The sequence below is a fragment of the Amblyomma americanum genome, chromosome 2, assembly GCF_052857255.1.
Source record: "Amblyomma americanum isolate KBUSLIRL-KWMA chromosome 2, ASM5285725v1, whole genome shotgun sequence".
In the NCBI taxonomy this organism is placed as follows: domain Eukaryota; kingdom Metazoa; phylum Arthropoda; class Arachnida; order Ixodida; family Ixodidae; genus Amblyomma; species Amblyomma americanum.
Window position 1 is genome coordinate 10850498 of NC_135498.1, and position 18457 is coordinate 10868954.

An 18457-nucleotide genomic window follows, 5' to 3' on the forward strand; every position below is an offset into this window, starting at 1 on the left:
TCCCTGCTACCTGTTTTCTCTACCAGGTTTCCTGAAAAGGAAGACGGCTTAGATGACATTGTCCCGTATGACGAGCGTGCGGAGCGACTCAAGCACATGGATGGAGTACTGGGCAGTGTTGACTGGGCTCCTCGCAAGACCAGCAGCAGTATCAAAAAGCATCGAAACTCGACGAGCGATCAAGAGAGCCACCACAGCCAGTCGCCGCCGCAGTCCCGGCATCACAGCCGGTCCCCTCCGCCATCAGTCAAGGGCTCTAAGAAGGGATCATCCAAGGAGCGGCCTTCTCAGCGGCACCGGCTCAGCCCTGGCCGGTCATCTTCGCGGAGCCCAGTGGTTCGAGATGTGACACTGGACGCGGACGACCTGCTTGTCGACATGCGGGACATACGGCGGCGCTCCTTGGATGGGACATCCAAGTCTGAATGCAAGGACTTGCCCCTGGCTTCTGTGTGCAGCAAGCTGGAGGCGTTTCAGGACTCTGAGCGAATTCGGAGCAGCAGCTGCAGCAGCAGCCGTGTGAGGAGGGACGAGGACGTCAACTCCACATGTGATTCCCCATCGCAGTTGGAGCGCAAGCGGCGCCTACTGGGGCTCAAGGAGAGCTCGAGTGGCTCTCGCCCGGAGGACAGCCGCAGCGACACAGACTGTGCGGAGGGGGACGACGACGTGGTAGCACGATCCGACAGCAAATACCTCCCCAAGCAGGTGCAAGACATCCTGAGCTCGAGTGACGGTGAATGCTCGCCAGGCACGGAGGGCGCTGCCAGGAAGAAGGGCAAAGGGCTGCCAACTGACACCTGTGCGGTGGCCAGTCGCTCGCGACAGGCCAAAGACATTCCCAGTGTAGTGTCCAAAAGGTTGCCCACAAACTGTCGAACGGGGGGCAGCTTTGAGACAAAGTTTTCTGTTGAAGTGCCCGGTGTCAGGGTGGGTGAGCTGGTGCCGAGCGCGAGGAAACAGATGGATCCACGGCGACAGCTCGACCACAACAAGGTGTCCTCCACAGTGAGCAGTTACCTTCGTGCAAAGAAAGTGCATTCGGACAAGCTTGACTCTTGCGCAGGGGGTGACCGGTCAAAACTGTGCGACCCCAGCCTGGTATCTTCCACGGACAGTGACATGGGCTCACAGGATGCGTCCCTGTTGATGCATTTGGCCAGCAAGCATGGCGAGGAAGGCATTGACGAGGTGTCCTCGTCCAGCGACAACCCGCAGCAGCCAGCACGGACGCGGCCTTTTCGGGAGCCCAGCCCACTGTCTTTGCCCCTGCCCAAGTTTGCAGCTGCCTTGCGCTCGCCTAAGACGTCCCCTTGTGTGGCCGCTTCCCCGATGGCCAACTCGCAGAGCCCCCGTGGCAGCTGTTCACCCCTGAGTGCCTTGAACACCAAGAACGGACCTGTGTTCCCAGAAGCCTTGGCACGCCCTGAGAAGCCTGTGGAGGAGAAGCCAGCAGAGGTCATACCAGAGGCCGTGCCCGAGGCTCTGTCCCCAAGTCCATCCCCTAAGGGGTTGAAGGGCCCCTCGGAGTCCAAGCTACCCGAGACTTCCTCCGACTCTGAGGGCTCTCTGCCTTCCCCTAACCGTCCGTCCTTTGATGAGCAGATACGTGCACTCGATGAGAGGTACAATGCCCTCACGGGACCCACCCGAACGTTCACTGGCCCTTCGTTGGCAGGCGGCACGGTGACCGAGACACCAGTGCCAGTCACCATCGACTACAACAAGTACAACATCAAGAAGAGGCCACGGTATCCAGCTCTGACTCCTGAGTTTCGCTCTGAGCCATCGGAAATTATGAAGACCTTATTGGCCAAGACCACCATCCTAGACCAGGACTCCAAGCGGCTGGAGCATATCAATGAGAAGTACGAGCCGAAGGATGTCAAGCTTGATCTGTCTTCAAGCAGTGCCAAGCCATTATTTCGTACCAAGGCAGCCGCTAAGGAGTTTTCCACTCCATTGTCACTTCCCTCCCTGGGCTTTTCTTCTTGCACTCCTGCCACTTCAACTGCTTTGCCCCAGGGTGCCTCTAGTCCAAGCTTTACGCATGCTAACAGTGCGGCTCCCGGAGCGTCCCCTAGCCATACAGTTCCTAATTGCCCTTCTCAGTGCACCACGGGCCAGACCCTTGCAGCTTCGCCTGCTCTGGCAGCACCCGAGTCGCATTCAAAGCACATACCATTAATGGCTGCAACGTCGCTCCCTTACAGTGACGTTTCCCCAAGGACTGTTCCACCGTCGATACTTCGGCGCGACTCCTCGCCCCCATGTGTGGTGGTGAAGCAGGAGCCATTCCAGAGCCCACCTCGAAATCCCACACCCTTGTCACCTCCCGCTGCAGTTGTGGTGAAGAAAGAGGTCTCCCCGAGGGCTTCGTCAATGCTTAGGCGAGACTCCTCGCCGCCAGTTGTGGTCAAACAGGAGCCTTTCCAGAGTCCACCCCGAACTCCTGCTGCACTGTTACCGTTGGTCACCGTGAAAAAGGAGCCTGGGACTGAGAACCTTCCTACCAGGAAGGACAGCCGAAGCCGAGAGACGTGTACTGTCAAGCTGGAGCCCACAATCACGAATGAAGTTACTGTGAAAAAGGAAGGGCACAAAGAGGTCACGAAGAAGGAATCCAGAAAGGAACATCAACCTTCATCCAATTCCTCTTGCAACTCGGTGTCGCATAAGGAGAGGAGAGATTCCCACTCACATGACTCGACAGACCTGCCTGCACCTCTTCCGTTAGCAGCAGTCAAGCAAAGGGTGTCTTCTGTGGACAGTAATGAATCTGATTCAGCAAAATCATCGCGATCCAGTGATGTCTACCTTGAAGCTCCACCAGAACCTGCTTGGAACAGGAGCGAAGATGAGAGGCGGTCCACAGAGCCAGAAGCAAAGCGACCCAAGTTGTCACATTCATCTCGCGACAGGGACAGCTTTGACAAGGGCCACACATCAAGCAAATCAAGTTCGTCTCATTCAAAGAAATCTGAAAAAAGGCTAGAGAAATCATCATCTTCATCGTCATCATCTTTCAAGGACAAATCGGAGCGGAGTGAGAAATCCCACTCATCCTCCTCGTCAAAAAATGAGTCTGGTGACAAGCAGGATACGAAGCAGTCATCCGAGTCCAAGCGCGAGAGCTCTAAATGCAAGGAAGATAAGAAGTCATCCAAGTCCAGAGATGGTAGGGAAAAATCACGGGACAGGCCAAAGGAAAAGGAGTCTAGTAAAGAAAAAGGCCAAGATTCGAAGCACGGGTCATCTGGATCTCACGCTGCTGGCAGCAGCAGCAGCAGCAGCAGCTCTAAGCAGAGGAAAGAGCATACATCTGAAAGGTCTGAAAAGGAAAAATCTAGGTCGGAGAAGCGCACTTCATCGACAAGTGAGCAGTCGAGAGACTCTAAATCCAAATCAAAGAGCAAAAGCGACAGCGGTTCTGCATCAGCCCCTCAAGCGTCGGACTTCTGCTTCCTGGATGATGAGCCCGTCTACTTTTCCATGTATGACAAGGTGAAGGCCCGTTCAAGCCAGAACCAAACGTTGAAAGACCAGGCAAACATGGAGACCATGCGGCAAAAGTTCAGCCGGCTCAAGCAGAGTCGCGCCAAGAAGGGGAAGTCTGCAGACATGGACTCTGATCGGGATTCGGATCTTTCTAGTCACCACTCTTCTGACTCTGAGACGAAGTCTAGGGTCTCATCCCACAAGTCTAAGCAACTCACGAAGAAGCGCAAGCTGGTCATCGAGAGCTCATCTGACGAAAACGAACAGTCGTTTGCGATGCGGCTTTTGCACAACAAAGATGACGACAGCAGTGACTTCTGCTCAGACTCCGAGGTGGAATCATTCAAGGAAGCCTTTAACAAATGCAAAGAACGGAAGGTTGACATCTCTGACGTTGAAACATCAGATTCTGATGAGCCATCTCATATGATGGCAGCATCTCGAAAACAAAAGCGAAAGCAACGACACTCTTCTGAAAAGTCTACAAAGTCTCGGCATGGAAAATCCGACATAGAGAGTTCGGACGCTGACATTAGCAGATCATTAAAAAGAAAAGAGCTGAAGAAAAAGTCCATGCGCAGGACTAATGTTCTTAAATCTGATGCTGACGGCTCAGATGAAGAGTGCCATCCAAAGATAGACGAGAGCAAGCCAGCCAAGCAAAAATCATCAAGACCGCCAGAAGAGGCGAAGTTGGACACATCACACCCCAAAGAAACGTTCGGCCATAGCAGCAGCTGCAGCAGCAAGAGCAAGCGGCCAAGTAAAGACACTGATGAGTCCAAACTAGAAGAGGACACAGATCTGTCTCGACAAAGGCACTCCAGTAAAAAGCGGAAAAAATCCAAGAAGTCTTCCAAGTTAAAAGAGAAAAAATCGACAGAGAAGACCAGTTCAACATCCTTGGCTGCTCCGTCTCAGAAGCGTTCCGATACACATTGGGACGTTGGAGAGATTCTTGATGAATCGTCAGTATCATCCAAGTACATCGGTTCGCCAAAACAGGCGCTGAATTCACCACCTATCTTGCAACCAAGCATTTTTTCAGATGTGGAAATGAAGTCTGAGCTGTCAGACTATGATTTTGAACCATCGTCAAAGCCGGCAGAAAAGCACAAGGAACGTCATGCTGAGACACCGTGGGAGAGTAAACATAATGTAGTCCGGGAATTCTCCCCTGTGAAGGATATCAAGCAGGATGCAGAAGACACCACAAGTGCAAAGCGGAGAGGTGATTCAGAGCTTGACAAGATTGTCGATGCGCTGACTGAGGCTGTTGAACCTTGTGGTGCAGTGAGCCAAGAGTTCCCAACTGCAGAGAAGAAAGAAAGCAGCTACAGCATAGATAGGGTTTCCTATGATGACGTTACGTGCGATGTTCCGTCCACTAGGCACCTTAGTGAAGATGAGGACAACAACAACAAGGAGTCCTCAAGGCAGGAGGAAGCAAAGAGCAAAGAACACAGAAAGAAAAAGAAACAGTCCAAGGAGAAAAAACGAAAGCACAAAGAGGAGGTTGTCATACAGAGTTCTCCAGTCCGGGAGGCACCCGAGGAACCTGCACCAGCATTTCCAGCTGCACTAGATGAAGACAGCAAGCTGACTGAGGACATCCGTTTGGACGAGGACATAGCAGAGGAGGCAAGGCGTCTGGAGGAGGAGCTGCTGGCTCAGTCGGAAGAGACCAGCACATTTGGTGATGGAGACAGCTTGTCAAGGAGGGAAGAGAAGCCGCTGCAAGTGGAAAGGCACTTTGAAGAAGAAGCTGCTAAGGAAACCAAGCGACTTGAAGAGGAGCTGTTTTCGACGGGGCGCGATTCGTGGCATATGAAGGATGAGAAGGTCTATGATGACGTTGCTCCCCAGAAGGAGGCCAAGGCACTAACAGATGCACTGGATGTGTCTTCAGCAAAGGACAGTAGCTACTCCAGCCTGGTGGCCACAGAGGAGTTACCAAGCCGCCATTCAGCATCGCCACACTACCTTGCCCATGATGTTCCAGAGCAGTTCAAAATTGATGACAAAGAACAGAACACCTATGAGCTTGACAGCCCACGTAAGATGGAGGACGACTTAGCAGTTTATGCTTTGCTCCAAGAAATGGGCAACGATGGTATCTCTGCCCCAGAGCTTCCCAAGGAGCCAGACTACCTCGACCCAATGGTGCAGCATCATGAACAGCAGCACGAGGAGTCTATGAGCTTCATGCTTCCAGACGAGAGCTCGAATTCTCTGCAGATAGATACATCTATGCCAGACCTCACCCAAGAGGAAAGCAGAGAATCTGGTGGTGCCATTGAGTTCACAGATGCTCTTCAGTCCTTGCAGCAGCAACAGCAGCAACAGCAGCAGCAGCATGAACAGCCTGAGGAGCTTTTAGAAAAAAGTGCAGAAAGCCTCCCTGAAGAGCCATCTGCTTGTATAACTGCAGAGGAAGAGCCAGTAAAGGAGGCAGCATCAGAGCCTCCATTGCTAATGGATGCCAAAGAACCTGAACCAAGCACAGTACCTCCTAAAGAGCTCCCAGACCTCACAAGGCCAGCACTGCAGCCAGAAGGGCACACAACATCCACTGAAGAGTCTGACATGGCTGGGGCTGCAACAGTCAAGCCCGAAAAGCAGAGGCTCAAGCGGAAGCGACGCCGAAGTTCAAGAACAGAGAATGCCAGCCAGCGGCTCCTGTCTGATACTGACGAAGAACATCAATTTGTTGGTGAAAAGAGGTATGAACAGCAGATGGTGTCCCTTCCAACTGATCCATACCAGCCAGTCAAGGAAGAACCAATACTGTTGGCCACAGACAGCAGTGCTCTTCCTTCTGCGGAGGAGTGTGCAGAGGACAAGGTGGGGCACATCACAGAGACGCCGGCTGGAAGTTCAGATGATGAACCAAGCATGCCAGTTCAGGAGGATGTAAAAACCAAACAAGAGCAACTCTATAACAGTACGGCTGCCCCTGCACCTGATGTCACCGTTCAGTCTAAAGAAGAGCCTGAAGGCATGGAAGCAGCTGAAGAGAGTCATGTGGATGCTACAGTCAACCTGAGGCAGGACAGTATGCACCAGGCTGATGTTCCCACCGAGAATGATAGCAGTAAAGATCAGGAGATGTTCGATGACATGTCTCACCGCACTCCAATTCTCGACATCATTGAAACTCTCAGCTCTCCAGTTGGGACTGGTGAAGCGCAGGAAAGGGAACAAGATGAGGCTGTACACCAGGAAGGTGACTCCTCTGGGGAACAGCAGGACAACACGCTGTCTGCAGAGGAAGCCCCCGCACACTCAACAGAACTCACTCCACTGGGAACCGAAGGCATCAGGCGCAAGACAGGGAGCCGCAAGGGACGCAAGACAAAATCGAGGAGGGCCTCTGTACCTCGCCTGGAAGTTGCTGATGTACCAAAAGTTCCTGCGAAGAGGGGCCGTGCCACATCTGCTGACAAAGTGCGGCGCTGTCTAAGGTCAGATAACATCGAAAACACACTGTCGGAGACCGAGGACACGCCTGCATTCCTCACCCAGGAAGTGCGGAGTGAAGTTCCAAATTCAGAGCCCGATCCATTACTTATTGGAGGCGATGCACAGCGTCATGATGAAGAACGGCTTAGGCTCTCATTTGATAGCAGCACATCTAAGGAGAGCAGTGATTCATCTGCTGTTCAAGGTTCTGGTCTATCCGGCCACGGGCCAGACAACACCTTGCCCGAAGAGAAGCTCGGCGACTTCTGCATGGACCCTTATAAGGAGGAACCAAAAAAGAGGAGAGGGCGAAAGAAAAAGAGCTCTGGAGACCATCATTCAGGCCGCATTTCCCCTGTTCTTGACAAGTTGTCTGAATCCAAAGGTGAAGAGCATGACTTCAAAGACGTGGAGAGGCAGAAAGAGCAGCGACCGCTGTTCATTTGCACGCGACAAGGTGCAGCAGCCCATGAGCATAAAATGTCCAAGGGCAGCACCGCCAGCGCATACGACGTGTATGAGTTTAAGGATTCAGAAGATGAAGATGAGACCCAGTTTGGGGGCACTGATTGGCAAGTGGCGCCAGAGAAGCACCTCGAGAGGCATGTAGAGCCCGCCCCGAAGACTGCTGACCACACCCACGATGAATGCAAAGTGCACGAGCCAAGGCCGACTGAGGGCCCAGCTTTTGAAGGCAAGCTTCAGGAAACCAATGCTCACGATGCCAGACCACACGAGATCAAGACTCATGAGCTGAGATCTCATGATGCCAGTAGAATGCATGACGTCAAGAGCCATGATAGCAAGGTCCATGACAGCAAGGCAGTTGAGACTGTCAAGACTTATGACACCAAGGCCCATGATGCCAAAGCAAGCGACGCCAAGACCAGTGAGGTCAAGGTATACGAGGTCAAGGCACACGAAGTCAAAGCTCACGAGTCGCAGCATGAGAAGCGGCATGATGAGAGCAAGCACAAGGCTTTCCACCACGAAGACAAGGAGCCTACGGCCAAGGAATACGTTACGGAGCTTAGCCAGCATGGAAAGATCTCCATCACCATCCGCCTGCACCAGAAGGACAGCCATGATGGCAGCTCGTCCAGTACAGCTGAAGTGGTCAAGACATCAGAAGCAGTCGCTGGGGACGACACTCGGCAAGAGAAGGCGCCACCCACCAAGCAGGAACCATCTGATGCGCATCAGATCAAGACCAGGAAGTCTGCTCGGCTAATGTCACAGGCCAACAAAACCACTATTGATGAGACCATTGAAGATGTGGTAAAAGGTGAGTGCAAATATCCTCTCTCAGTGCTGGCCAAGATCATTTTAGCCTCACAGCAACGTTTTGAAGTACTGTATGCTTAGCTTAATGCACATGCAGTACTGCTCTCCCATGGGCCACTTTTCTGTTAGTGGATAAAGAAGCCTGCAATTAAAGTGGACCATTAGTCAAGCTCAAGTTTTTTCTTTTTTTTTCTAACATTAAAATGCTGTGAGTGCCTCTTTTCTAAGATGTAGTATGCACTGCCTCTGATCAAGGACCTAGACAGATAGTGCGATCAAAATCCTAGTTTGGGTGCCTTGGTTCATACTGAAAATTGTGCCTTCCTCATGCGGTAAAATCAGTTGGTAGTCAACTCCCACCCTGTCCTTTCTCGCACTGTTCTAAAAAGATATCTGGATAGAGAGAGAAAATTTATTTTGATGCAGCAATTAACGTCAAGAATTTCTTATGCTATGGTTACCAAAGGCAACTGGTCTGAAATAAACCCATGTACAATAAGAGTCTTTTTTTTTTTTTTCCCAGATTTTAGCATGTCAAATTTCCACCTCGTATATTATGCAAATAAAATCAGAAGTTCCGGTTTCGTTATTATCGAGCGAGATCACCATTATGTGTCCAGCGAGAGGAGGCACGTATCTAGTGGTGGAGTAGGTCAGTAGTTTCAATTTTCATTACGCTGACCTGACCTTGTGACGCCCAGAACGATCGCACCTCGCATGGTATGTGGACCGTGAAAGCAGCGCTTGCACTGCTGCGTCAAGCACTGCTGCATGGTCTGGATGAGGTAGGGAGAGTGTGCAGTTGCTACTGCCGGACACGGGCCTCTCCAGCCGCTTGGGCCAGCATTCCCGAGGAGCTCGTCGGTTGTTATTTCTAGAAATATAGGATATCGAATGTTCTTGATGGAACCGAAGATGTGTTTATATGGAAAGGTACCTCTGACAAGGACCTCGTGGAAGACGGCACACCCGACAACAATAGTCACTAAAGCTCCGACTATGGACACTTCCGAAGCATGCGTGCCAGCGTATGGTAGAACCGCGGTCTGCGCTCGCTCACGGCACAGGACGTGATTGGGCATGAGCGCACGCCTCTGTACCTGCCGCACGCGCTGCACGCTTCATATCTGGCATGCCAGCGTACACAAATAATTGGAGAGTGTTTGGCTTCCACTGCTTCTGGAACGTCTTCGAACTTACTGCCTTCCCTTACTCACATTATACACAGATGATTTTTTTTTTTTCAGTTTTTGCTATCACCAAACTACACTTCATATTAATGCGGGTGCGTATTATTGTATATGCTGGTTTTTATGGTAAGCCAGGCCTGCCTTGTCTGGGGAGGCATAGGAAGGGGACATTTCTTTTTTCGATGCCTCGTTGCCGTTCAGTCCGCCCATTATCTATCTCCCTCTTATTAGTATGTATCAGGGAGAGGTTAATACTAATTCTGCTTTTGACCCCACAGGACACTTCAAGGCTCCTGAAGAAGAAGGCTCTGACTTGCACTCAGAAGGACCTATGACTCGGGCTGCTCGAAGAACCAGGTCAAGCCGGCGTAATGAAGAGCCAGCATCTAAAGCTGAGCCGGAAAGTGCCACCGAGGCACCGAAGGCTAAAAATGAGCCCCCAGCACTTGTCATTGCAGATAGCAAGGTCAAGGATGCTATTGAAGATAGCAAGGCAACAACTCCTGCTGCCGCCGTCATTCCACCAGTGACACCAATAGCACCAGCTGCACCAGCTGCACCAGCAGCAATGCCAGCACCAACTCCAGAAGTACAGAGCTCAGTGTCTGATGTAGAGCAAGCCAGCAAACCAGAATGTAAGATGTCCTTGCGATCATTCAGATTTACACGATCTTCAGCTAAGGCAGAAATGTCAAAAGACACGGGAGTCAAAGAGGAACCTCACCACGAGACGGAGCTTTCTAAAGAAGACCTGTCCCTGCAGCAGCAGCCACCTCAGCAGCAGGCAGCACCTTTAACAACAATTATGCAAGCTTCATTTGCCACACCAGCAGTGAAACCAGAACTGGTGGACGTCAAGGACGAACAGAAGACAAAAGCCACTGCAACCCCTTGCGAAACTGAAGACAATGATTCGCGGCTGAGTCCAACAGAGCTTATTGACCCCGTTACAGGGTTTCTGACACCCGTAAATAAGAATGGGGAACCCTCGGCAGGAACTGAGGGTGAGGTTCCATCCAGAATTGTGAAGACAAGCCAGCAGGCACCTGCAGACGTAAAAGAAAGCAAGACTGCATCTGCTGGTCCATTGGCAGAGGTGAGCACGCCATCCTGGACCATTCCACCTCCGACTAGTGCTGCTGTGGAAACAAAAGCTGAAAAAATGGAGCCCAAACCTCCTCTGGAACTGCTTCAGCGGCCACCAGTCCTGGCACATGCTGGTGCTGCAAAGAGCCATGGTGTCCTACAGGGTCCTGTGATCCACGGCAGGCCTGCTGCACAAGCAGTCATCACAACTATGCCTCCCGAGGTGCACAAGGTGACTCCAGCCCACTTGCGGACAGAGGCAATTGTCAACAAGTCATCTGAAGTGCCCATTGGCCCTGCAGTGGCAGCCATTAAGCTTCCAGAGCAGCACGTCCCTTGCAGTGTGCCAATAAGTACGACAGTATCCACGAGCACCATGCCAGCGCACTTTTCTGGTGCCAAGGGGCTTGCACTGCCACCTGTGGGGCAGCCACCGTTGGGTGTCTGGGTGGGGGGCCGTCCCCCCATCGGACCCCAGTACCCGCCTTCATTCACCAGCCTAGCTGGACAGCAGCATTTAGCCAGGGGCGTGCACCCCTCAGTGGTGCGAACACCGTCACTGCCACAGCAGGAGCCCACTACCAAAATGCCAGGGCCTGCACACACGATGGTTGGAGGCCCAAGCCCAGCACAAGTGCTTTGCAGCCAGCCCAAGATGGAGGTAAGCACATGTCGCTGTTCCCTGATGATGATCTTGGCAGCATTTGTCACGTAATCACTTTTGCATCACTGAGTGCTGTGGGGCTAAGCTTGGGTGCTGTGCTGTTCACTAGTGTTTAGATCAAAACCATACTGCCAGCATGTTTCACATTTTGCTATTTCTGACTTTAAAGCGACGCTCAAGAGTATTTCTTGTGTCACCCATTCACATCTAGAAAGGTCAGTACAAAAACATCAGGCAGTTTCATCATGCTTATTGAATGCATTTCGAGAGACGAGCACCTTTAGCGAGGTGCATATTGTTGAAGTAGCTGGTGACATCATCTGTGTCATCACTGTGAAAACATTGGGGAGTTAGTTTCAGCTTGTATTTTTTGCAATGAAATTCATTGGCTTAGTTTAGCATGGAAGCATTAGCTCAGCCAAACATCATAGTTTGGAGCTTAAGCCATCATACTCAGTTCAGCATGATCATAATGACAACAGCTATTACACTGCACAGAGGGCACGCATGGAGTTGACAAGGGTTTTCTTACTTCTGTGTTTTTATAAACTAGTAAAAGCTATAAAGCATACGTGGAAGGCCTAACAGTGTCTAATAGTGTTCTATAATGGTTTTGGTGCATAATCATTTAGCATGGCCAGTTAAGTGACATGGTAGCGCTACAGCCACAAAACATGATTTACTGCACTCTGTCAACATAGAGAAGCACCTACAGAGACCAAGTTGCAGTTTAACACATGAACAGTTCACATTAACATTAACAGTTCATATAAACCTTAACAAAGCACATGTTTCTATTTGCTAATTGTCTTTTGTTTTTCAGGGACCTCCACCACAGCTGCCAGCACAACCACAGCACCACCCACAGCAACACACCCAGTCGCAGCAGCCGCATCCACCGCATCCACAGCAGCTAACGCAGTTGCATGTGCCACCTTCCCACCAGCAGCTGCTCCAGCAACAGCACCACCAAGTGCCATCACAGCACCAGGTGCCACAGCACCACCATCAGGCGCCAACGCCACAGCAGCAGCAACACCAGCCACAGCAACACCAGCCGCAGCAAGGACCAGGCTTACACCCTGCACACCACCCGACTGAGATCAAAGGGGTGCCTGTGTCAGTGGCGCCGCACCTGCAGCCACCGTCACAACAGCCACACGTGGTTGCCACCAGCCACATCAAGGCCGAGGGCTTTGCCATGCCGGCACAGAGCATGGTGGGACGTGGAGGCCCGTCATCTCGCACACCTCCTGCTCCGGTTCCACGGCAGTTGTCCCTGGTGGAAGGGGTCGTATCCAGCAGAGGACAGGGGCCACCGCAGCCGCAGGGGCCTGCTATCATGACCCAAGCACCCACCAAGATCCACGAGCAGAGGGCTCCAGTTGGCTCCAAGGGGTCCGTACCAGGCCTTCAGCATGGAACAAAGCAGACTGGTGGCTTCCTGCAGCCACCCTTTGGAGGCTATGAGCCCTCCGGCATGGTCAGTACTGCTTGAGCGCGGCTTGATTGTCACTTGGTAGATGAGTCTCTAAAGCTGATTGTCTTGTGTTCAATCAAAGTGGTGTATACTGAGAGGCCTGGTTGCATTTATCTCGAAGTCTTTAATTTGCAAGGGCTCACCACAATGCCCCTACATAGTACTGTTGGAAGGGCAGCATGAAGTTCATTTGATGTGGATTACAGTTGGAATCAATGTGAAGTGGACACTTTAAGGCTAACATACTCAACCGAACAAAACTTATGAAAATAGGTGGCTCCTTGATCGCTGTATCATTCACCGCCACTTTTTTTGGAGCAGGAGGGATTCTTACACCGAAAAAAATTTATTGGCTTTGGTCAATTGGCATGAAAGTGGTCACCTTCATATTGATGCTGACAACATAATATGCTGTTAGGTACGTAGCTCCATAAATGCGCACATTGCTAAGCGGGAAGGTGGGTCGCTTGGCTCATGTGGATTCAAAAGGCCAACATTCCTCATCCAGGCATTAAGGACAGATGAGTGTAGCATAATGACTTGCATGTACAGAGCATGCCTGTTTTCTTGCCCCGATTACAGCCGGGAAGCTCGCACACAGCCACCGGCAATTCTGCTGGAGTGGCACCTCCAGGCGGGGGAGTCATAGCCGAGCTGCTGCAGAATCCACACCTGATACAGCAGCACCACAAAAACTACCAGCTGGCTGTGGCTGCCTCGCAGTACATGGGAGGCGGGCCTCTGGGGCGCCCAGGGGCAGGCCTGCATGTCGGCGGCCCCAACCCTTCAGGCACACCCCCTCAAGAACTGCTGCACCTGAGACCGTCACCTGGTCAGCCACTGCTGGTGCCTGGCCACCTGAGCATGCATCCATCAGAGCTCTCCGCCTACATGCACCACCAGCAGATGCTGTACGCCGCAGCCCACCCACACTACGGACTACCACCCGAAGCTCAGGGGCTGCGCTTTGCATATCCCCCTGGAGGATTCCGAGCGCCCCCAGAGCCCCGCGAGGGTGCCAAGGAGGGCCGGCCACAGGCCCCTTTGAAAGGGGGTGAAGCAGAGCCGACCGCGGGCGAGGGAGCACCCAAAGATGCCGTGCCCAGCAAGGAGCTCCTACGGCCACCGTTCCCGCCGTTGCGCCAGACAAGTCCTCGGGTCGCTTCGTCGCCCCAGGAGCGAGTGACAGACTCTCCTGCGGTGGCCAGCCCCTACGGCCTCCGGGGGGCCGGCCACCTTGGGCCTGACAAGGGTCCGTCCGATGAGCCCCCCAAGCCCCCCGCAGCCCACCAGGCCTTCCATGAGCCGACAGGGGGTCTGGGGGGCTCGCCCCCCTTCCTGCACTCGCCAGGAGGTGCACTAGCCCTCAAGAAGGAAGCCGAGGTGGCCAAGAAGGGGGTTCCGTTCGAGCGACGCCAGACGGGCCTCGAGGCTCCCCTACACCACGGCCCTCCCCCAGCACATGCCTTGGCACCTCCACCTGCTGCACCCCGGTCCCAGCCGCAGACGCCACCGCATGCCAGCCAGGTGCCCCCTCAAGGAGACACCTTCTTACTGCAGGTGAGCGCACAGCAGCCTGCAAGCACACTGTTCAATTGGATCCTTGCCATTTGTCTTCGTGCTGCTTGCCTCACTGCTTCATTGCAGTCTACTTTCCTCTTGTGCTTAGCACTGTCATCCACAGTTAAAAACATGCACTGTCATTAACACAGTGTGTCATAATTTGGCAAACTGTGAAAGCTATTAGTGATCATCATCATCATCGTCATCACAGGAACAATGTACTGCTTTCAGTGTGTTATTCAGGCCACCATGTATAGAGAAGCAGAAACAGCTTCTGTGGTGAGCATCGAAAATTCAAATAGAAAAAGAATTCACATTTCACAGGTTTGCAGAATTAGTTTCTTTGTGTTCAATACAAAATAAGCACCTCTTCAAATAGAAAAAGAATTCACATTTCACAGGTTTGCAGAATTAGTTTCTTTGTGTTCAATACAAAATAAGCACCTCTCGAAGAAGGAAAATGGAGGAACAGTGGGAAAAATTTTTGCAAGTTTAGTGCCTGTGCGCTCGGCTTGCTTGCTTCTGAATTCAAAAGGGAGCTGGCATTAACCGTAAATGCAATTATGCACTGTCTCAAATGGAATTGCTTGAAAAATGATTTTGTTCCAAGGCTAACTAGTATAAAAAAGTGCTTTTGCACATAAAAGTTAAGGGAAGGATGCTGCTTCATTAAAAATTTTATTTCTTGATGGATTTACATGATAGTTTATGAGCCTATGTTAAGTTAAGGACAACGCAGCGAGTCATGGAAAGAAAAATGATAGGTGTAACGTTAAGAGACCAGAAGTGGGCAGAGTGGGTGAGGAAACAAACGCTGGTTAATTACATCCTAGTCGAAATCAAGAGAAAGAAATGGGCTTGGGCAGGGCATGTAATGCGAAGGCGAGGTAACCGCTGGTCCTTAAGGGTAACGGAGTGGATTCCAAGAGAAAGATAAGCTTAGCCGGGGGCGGCAGTAGGTTAGGTGGCCGGATGAGATTAAGAAGTTTGCAGGCAAAGGGTGGATGCAGCTGGCAAAGGACAGAGTTAATTGGAGAGACATGGGAGAGGCCTTTGCCCTGCAGTGGGTGTAGTAAGGCTGATGATGATGAGAAATAATGTTGCAACTACTGGCAGAATTTCAGCATTATATCTGAAGAATGTCCTTTTTCTGCTAGTAATTTTCCCCTCTGAATCTTGTGAAGAGCATGCTGAGCTAACAAAATGTGGCAGAAGGCTGGTTCAGCATTCTTTGAGTTTGGCATGCCACAGGTCAAGACATGCTTAGAATTTTTTTAGCCAAGCGCAGATTTTCAGTTCTGAATTTAAAGATTATAAATTTGAAAAGTCAATTTACGTTAGTGCAAATACGGTAATTTAAATTTTAAAGTACTTTGTGGATTCAGCAAACTTCAGAACAGCATAGAAAATGAGCATACGAGTGGATGCAACGATAAAAAAAAAAGATTTTTTGGCTAATTTTTTGCAATTTAAGCCATGTCCCTCTTTAAAGAAACAAATTAGTGCTAGGTAGTTTGGAGCATGGATTGCATTTTTTTTGTTTTTTTTTTAAGACTGCATTAGGTCTTGCACAGTTCCCTACTTGCTAAAGTATGGTAATGTGGAGCATAATGATAATAGTACTGAACCTAGGTAACACTTAGAAGAATGGATAGTTGGGCACGTTGGTTGAAATGCATAGCTGAAAAAAAAAAATGCAAAAGGGAACACATGGTTGAAAAAAAAAAACAATTAGTGGGACAGGCTTAAGTTACTTTTTGTGCTTTTTTCAGCTATGCTAGGTAACACGTGCTTAAACAGTGTAGACGAACTGAGGAAACCTTTTTTGCTGTACTGGACTGAGTTAAAATTAGTTGGGCAAGTCCACTTATGTTTACATTATTTTTTTTTTTTTGTTTATCCCACACAGCGCTACCCTGTTATGTGGCAAGGTCTGCTAGCCCTAAAGAATGACCAAGCAGCCGTGCAAATGCACTTTGTGTCGGGCAACTCGAGGATTGCTGTTGCTTCGCTTCCACCGATGACTGACGGCTGCACCCCACCAGTTCGCATTGCTCAGCGGATGCGACTTGAGCAGACCCAGCTTGAAGGAGTAGCCCGAAAGATGCAGGTGTGCTTCATTTTCTCCTTCTTTTTTTGGTGTCACTTTTCAGTCTCACATGACTGAGCAGTAATTCTTCAGCAGAACTGGCATCATGCTCCGTTTTATGGACAAAGGCGTGACCTTTTTGATGCGCATTCAGACTGAGATGAGAGTGTGATCATGGTGAATCTGTTGATCCAAGTGGCATGAAGTATTTATGAAAAAAAAAAAAGTAATTAAAGTGCAGAGAGTGACATGCAACCAGAACATAGCCTGGTGATAAAGAGGTCAGATAGGTTGCAATTTCTACTTTGCAGCTCTAGTACATTGCCGGGGCATGCTGGTGCTCTTTAAATTTGGCAGGTTCCGTTTTGCATCCCAACACTCTTTGTGTTCCAGATGGTGGACGAGCACTGCATCCTTTTGGCCCTGCCCTGTGGACGAGACCACATGGACGTGCTGCAGCAGTCCAACAACTTGCGCAATGGCTTCATCAATTACCTGCAGCTAAAGCAGGCGGCAGGCATCGTCAATGCTGCTGCGCCCGGCTCTCAACAGGTGAGTGTGGCCTCTGCACTAACACTGGATGATGCTGCGTGTAATAATAATGATAGTGATTATGATAATCATACTGCTAGTAATAGTTGGTTCCGAGGAAAGGCCCAGGAACTGTCTTGCTGATTGTGCGCCCCTGAACCATCTCGTGAGGGAAGGGGTGAGTGAAAGAAAGAGGCTCCATAGCGGAAGACTCCAGAATAGTTTTGACTACCCGATGGGGAAGTGAATTCTGTTGAGGTCTCAGTCTGATGTGAATGTTAAATGAGTTTGCGAACTTGTACATACATTGTCTCACACAAGTAAACCTAGAGGAAGCACTGCATCTTTCATTGGTCTCCTAAACGTTTGTCAAGAACAGATTTGTTCATGGAAAACCGGTAGCTGTCTCTGCACAACAGTTTCTCTGTTGGGCATCAGAATAGTCACAAGAAAAGATGTCAGCTGCACATGAGCAGCAAAGATCTTGATGCATACCACACCGCAAGAGCTGGAACATAGATTTCATGTTTTTTCCTTCTGCACAAATAACATACTCGTAAACTCTTGGCTCTTATCGCTTGACTGTGTGGGAAGGAGTTAATCATGCGTTCTTCTTTCTTGAACCCTGCAGCCTGCATATGTGATCCACATCTTCCCTTCCTGCGAGTTCTCCAATGAGAACCTGGCTCGCATCGCACCCGACCTACTGCACAGTGTCAGTGACATTGCCCACTTGCTGGTCATCATCGCCACCGTGTGATGGTGGGGGGCAGGTGGAGAGGACCCGTTCCTACCCCTGCCGAAAGGCAGAGATCTCGTCCTCACGATTGGGACTGAAGAAGAGGAGGAAGCCCGTTGTTCCGCACACACATCAAGAAGACGAAGAAACCAAAACCCAAGAAACCAATGGTGCTCTGCAAACTTCGTTATCTTTTGGCCACTTGCATAAGGCGCAGAGAGTTTTATTAGAGAGAGGGACGGCAGCCTGAGCCATGCCCGACCTAACTGTTTATCCCTGTGTACGGTCTGCCCCCCTCCCCCCCTCCCTACGTCTGTGCGCGCAGGCGCGCAGTGTGTAAGCCGGTGCCGCCGTCCCTCTCCGCCCGTTTTTTTGTTGTTGGAAGGAGAGGAGTATGTCGCTTTGCATTTGGGTCGGGCGAGTACTGGGGGTGGGACAAAGAGGAGAGAATTGCACGTCAGGGGTGGGGGCAAAGTGTTTTTGTTTCTTGCGAGTGCTCCTGTCATTATCTGTCTTGTACATAACTGATGGATGTGCATGTGTACATATATTTATGTATGTATACATACAGTATATATATACATTATATATATATTATGTATATGAAGTAATAATCTCCAGTTGAGAGAGCATCACCAGTCTTGAATGAAGAAGGCCAGTTGAAGTGATGGAGCAGATGAAAAAAAAAAAAATGGGCGGGGACTGTGAAGAAAAGACAAGAAAATATGCTATATATAGATGCAGGCTCAAACTACCATGTGATATAAGTAAATAAGGCAAAGATTTTCAGTGTGTATATAATATTAGCCGAGGTGAAAAGAAATGTGCTCTCCTTCAAAGCTGTTGTCCAATGCATGTGTGTGTGCATGTG

General features: G+C 50.5%; 1 protein-coding gene across 1 annotated transcript in view; it reads left to right on the top strand.

Moving 5' to 3' along the window:
• LOC144120556 (uncharacterized) overlaps positions 1-17894 on the top strand; it is a 199478-nt gene extending 181584 nt beyond the window's left edge. Inside the window, exons 11-17 of the mRNA XM_077653090.1 lie at positions 27-8245; positions 9713-11181; positions 12008-12667; positions 13247-14224; positions 16137-16337; positions 16710-16868; positions 17479-17894. Of these exons, the coding sequence (XP_077509216.1) occupies positions 27-8245; positions 9713-11181; positions 12008-12667; positions 13247-14224; positions 16137-16337; positions 16710-16868; positions 17479-17607 (11815 nt within the window). The 3' untranslated portion in view covers positions 17608-17894. The remainder of the gene's footprint in view (positions 1-26; positions 8246-9712; positions 11182-12007; positions 12668-13246; positions 14225-16136; positions 16338-16709; positions 16869-17478) is intronic.
• The last annotated feature ends 563 nt before the right edge of the window (positions 17895-18457 follow it).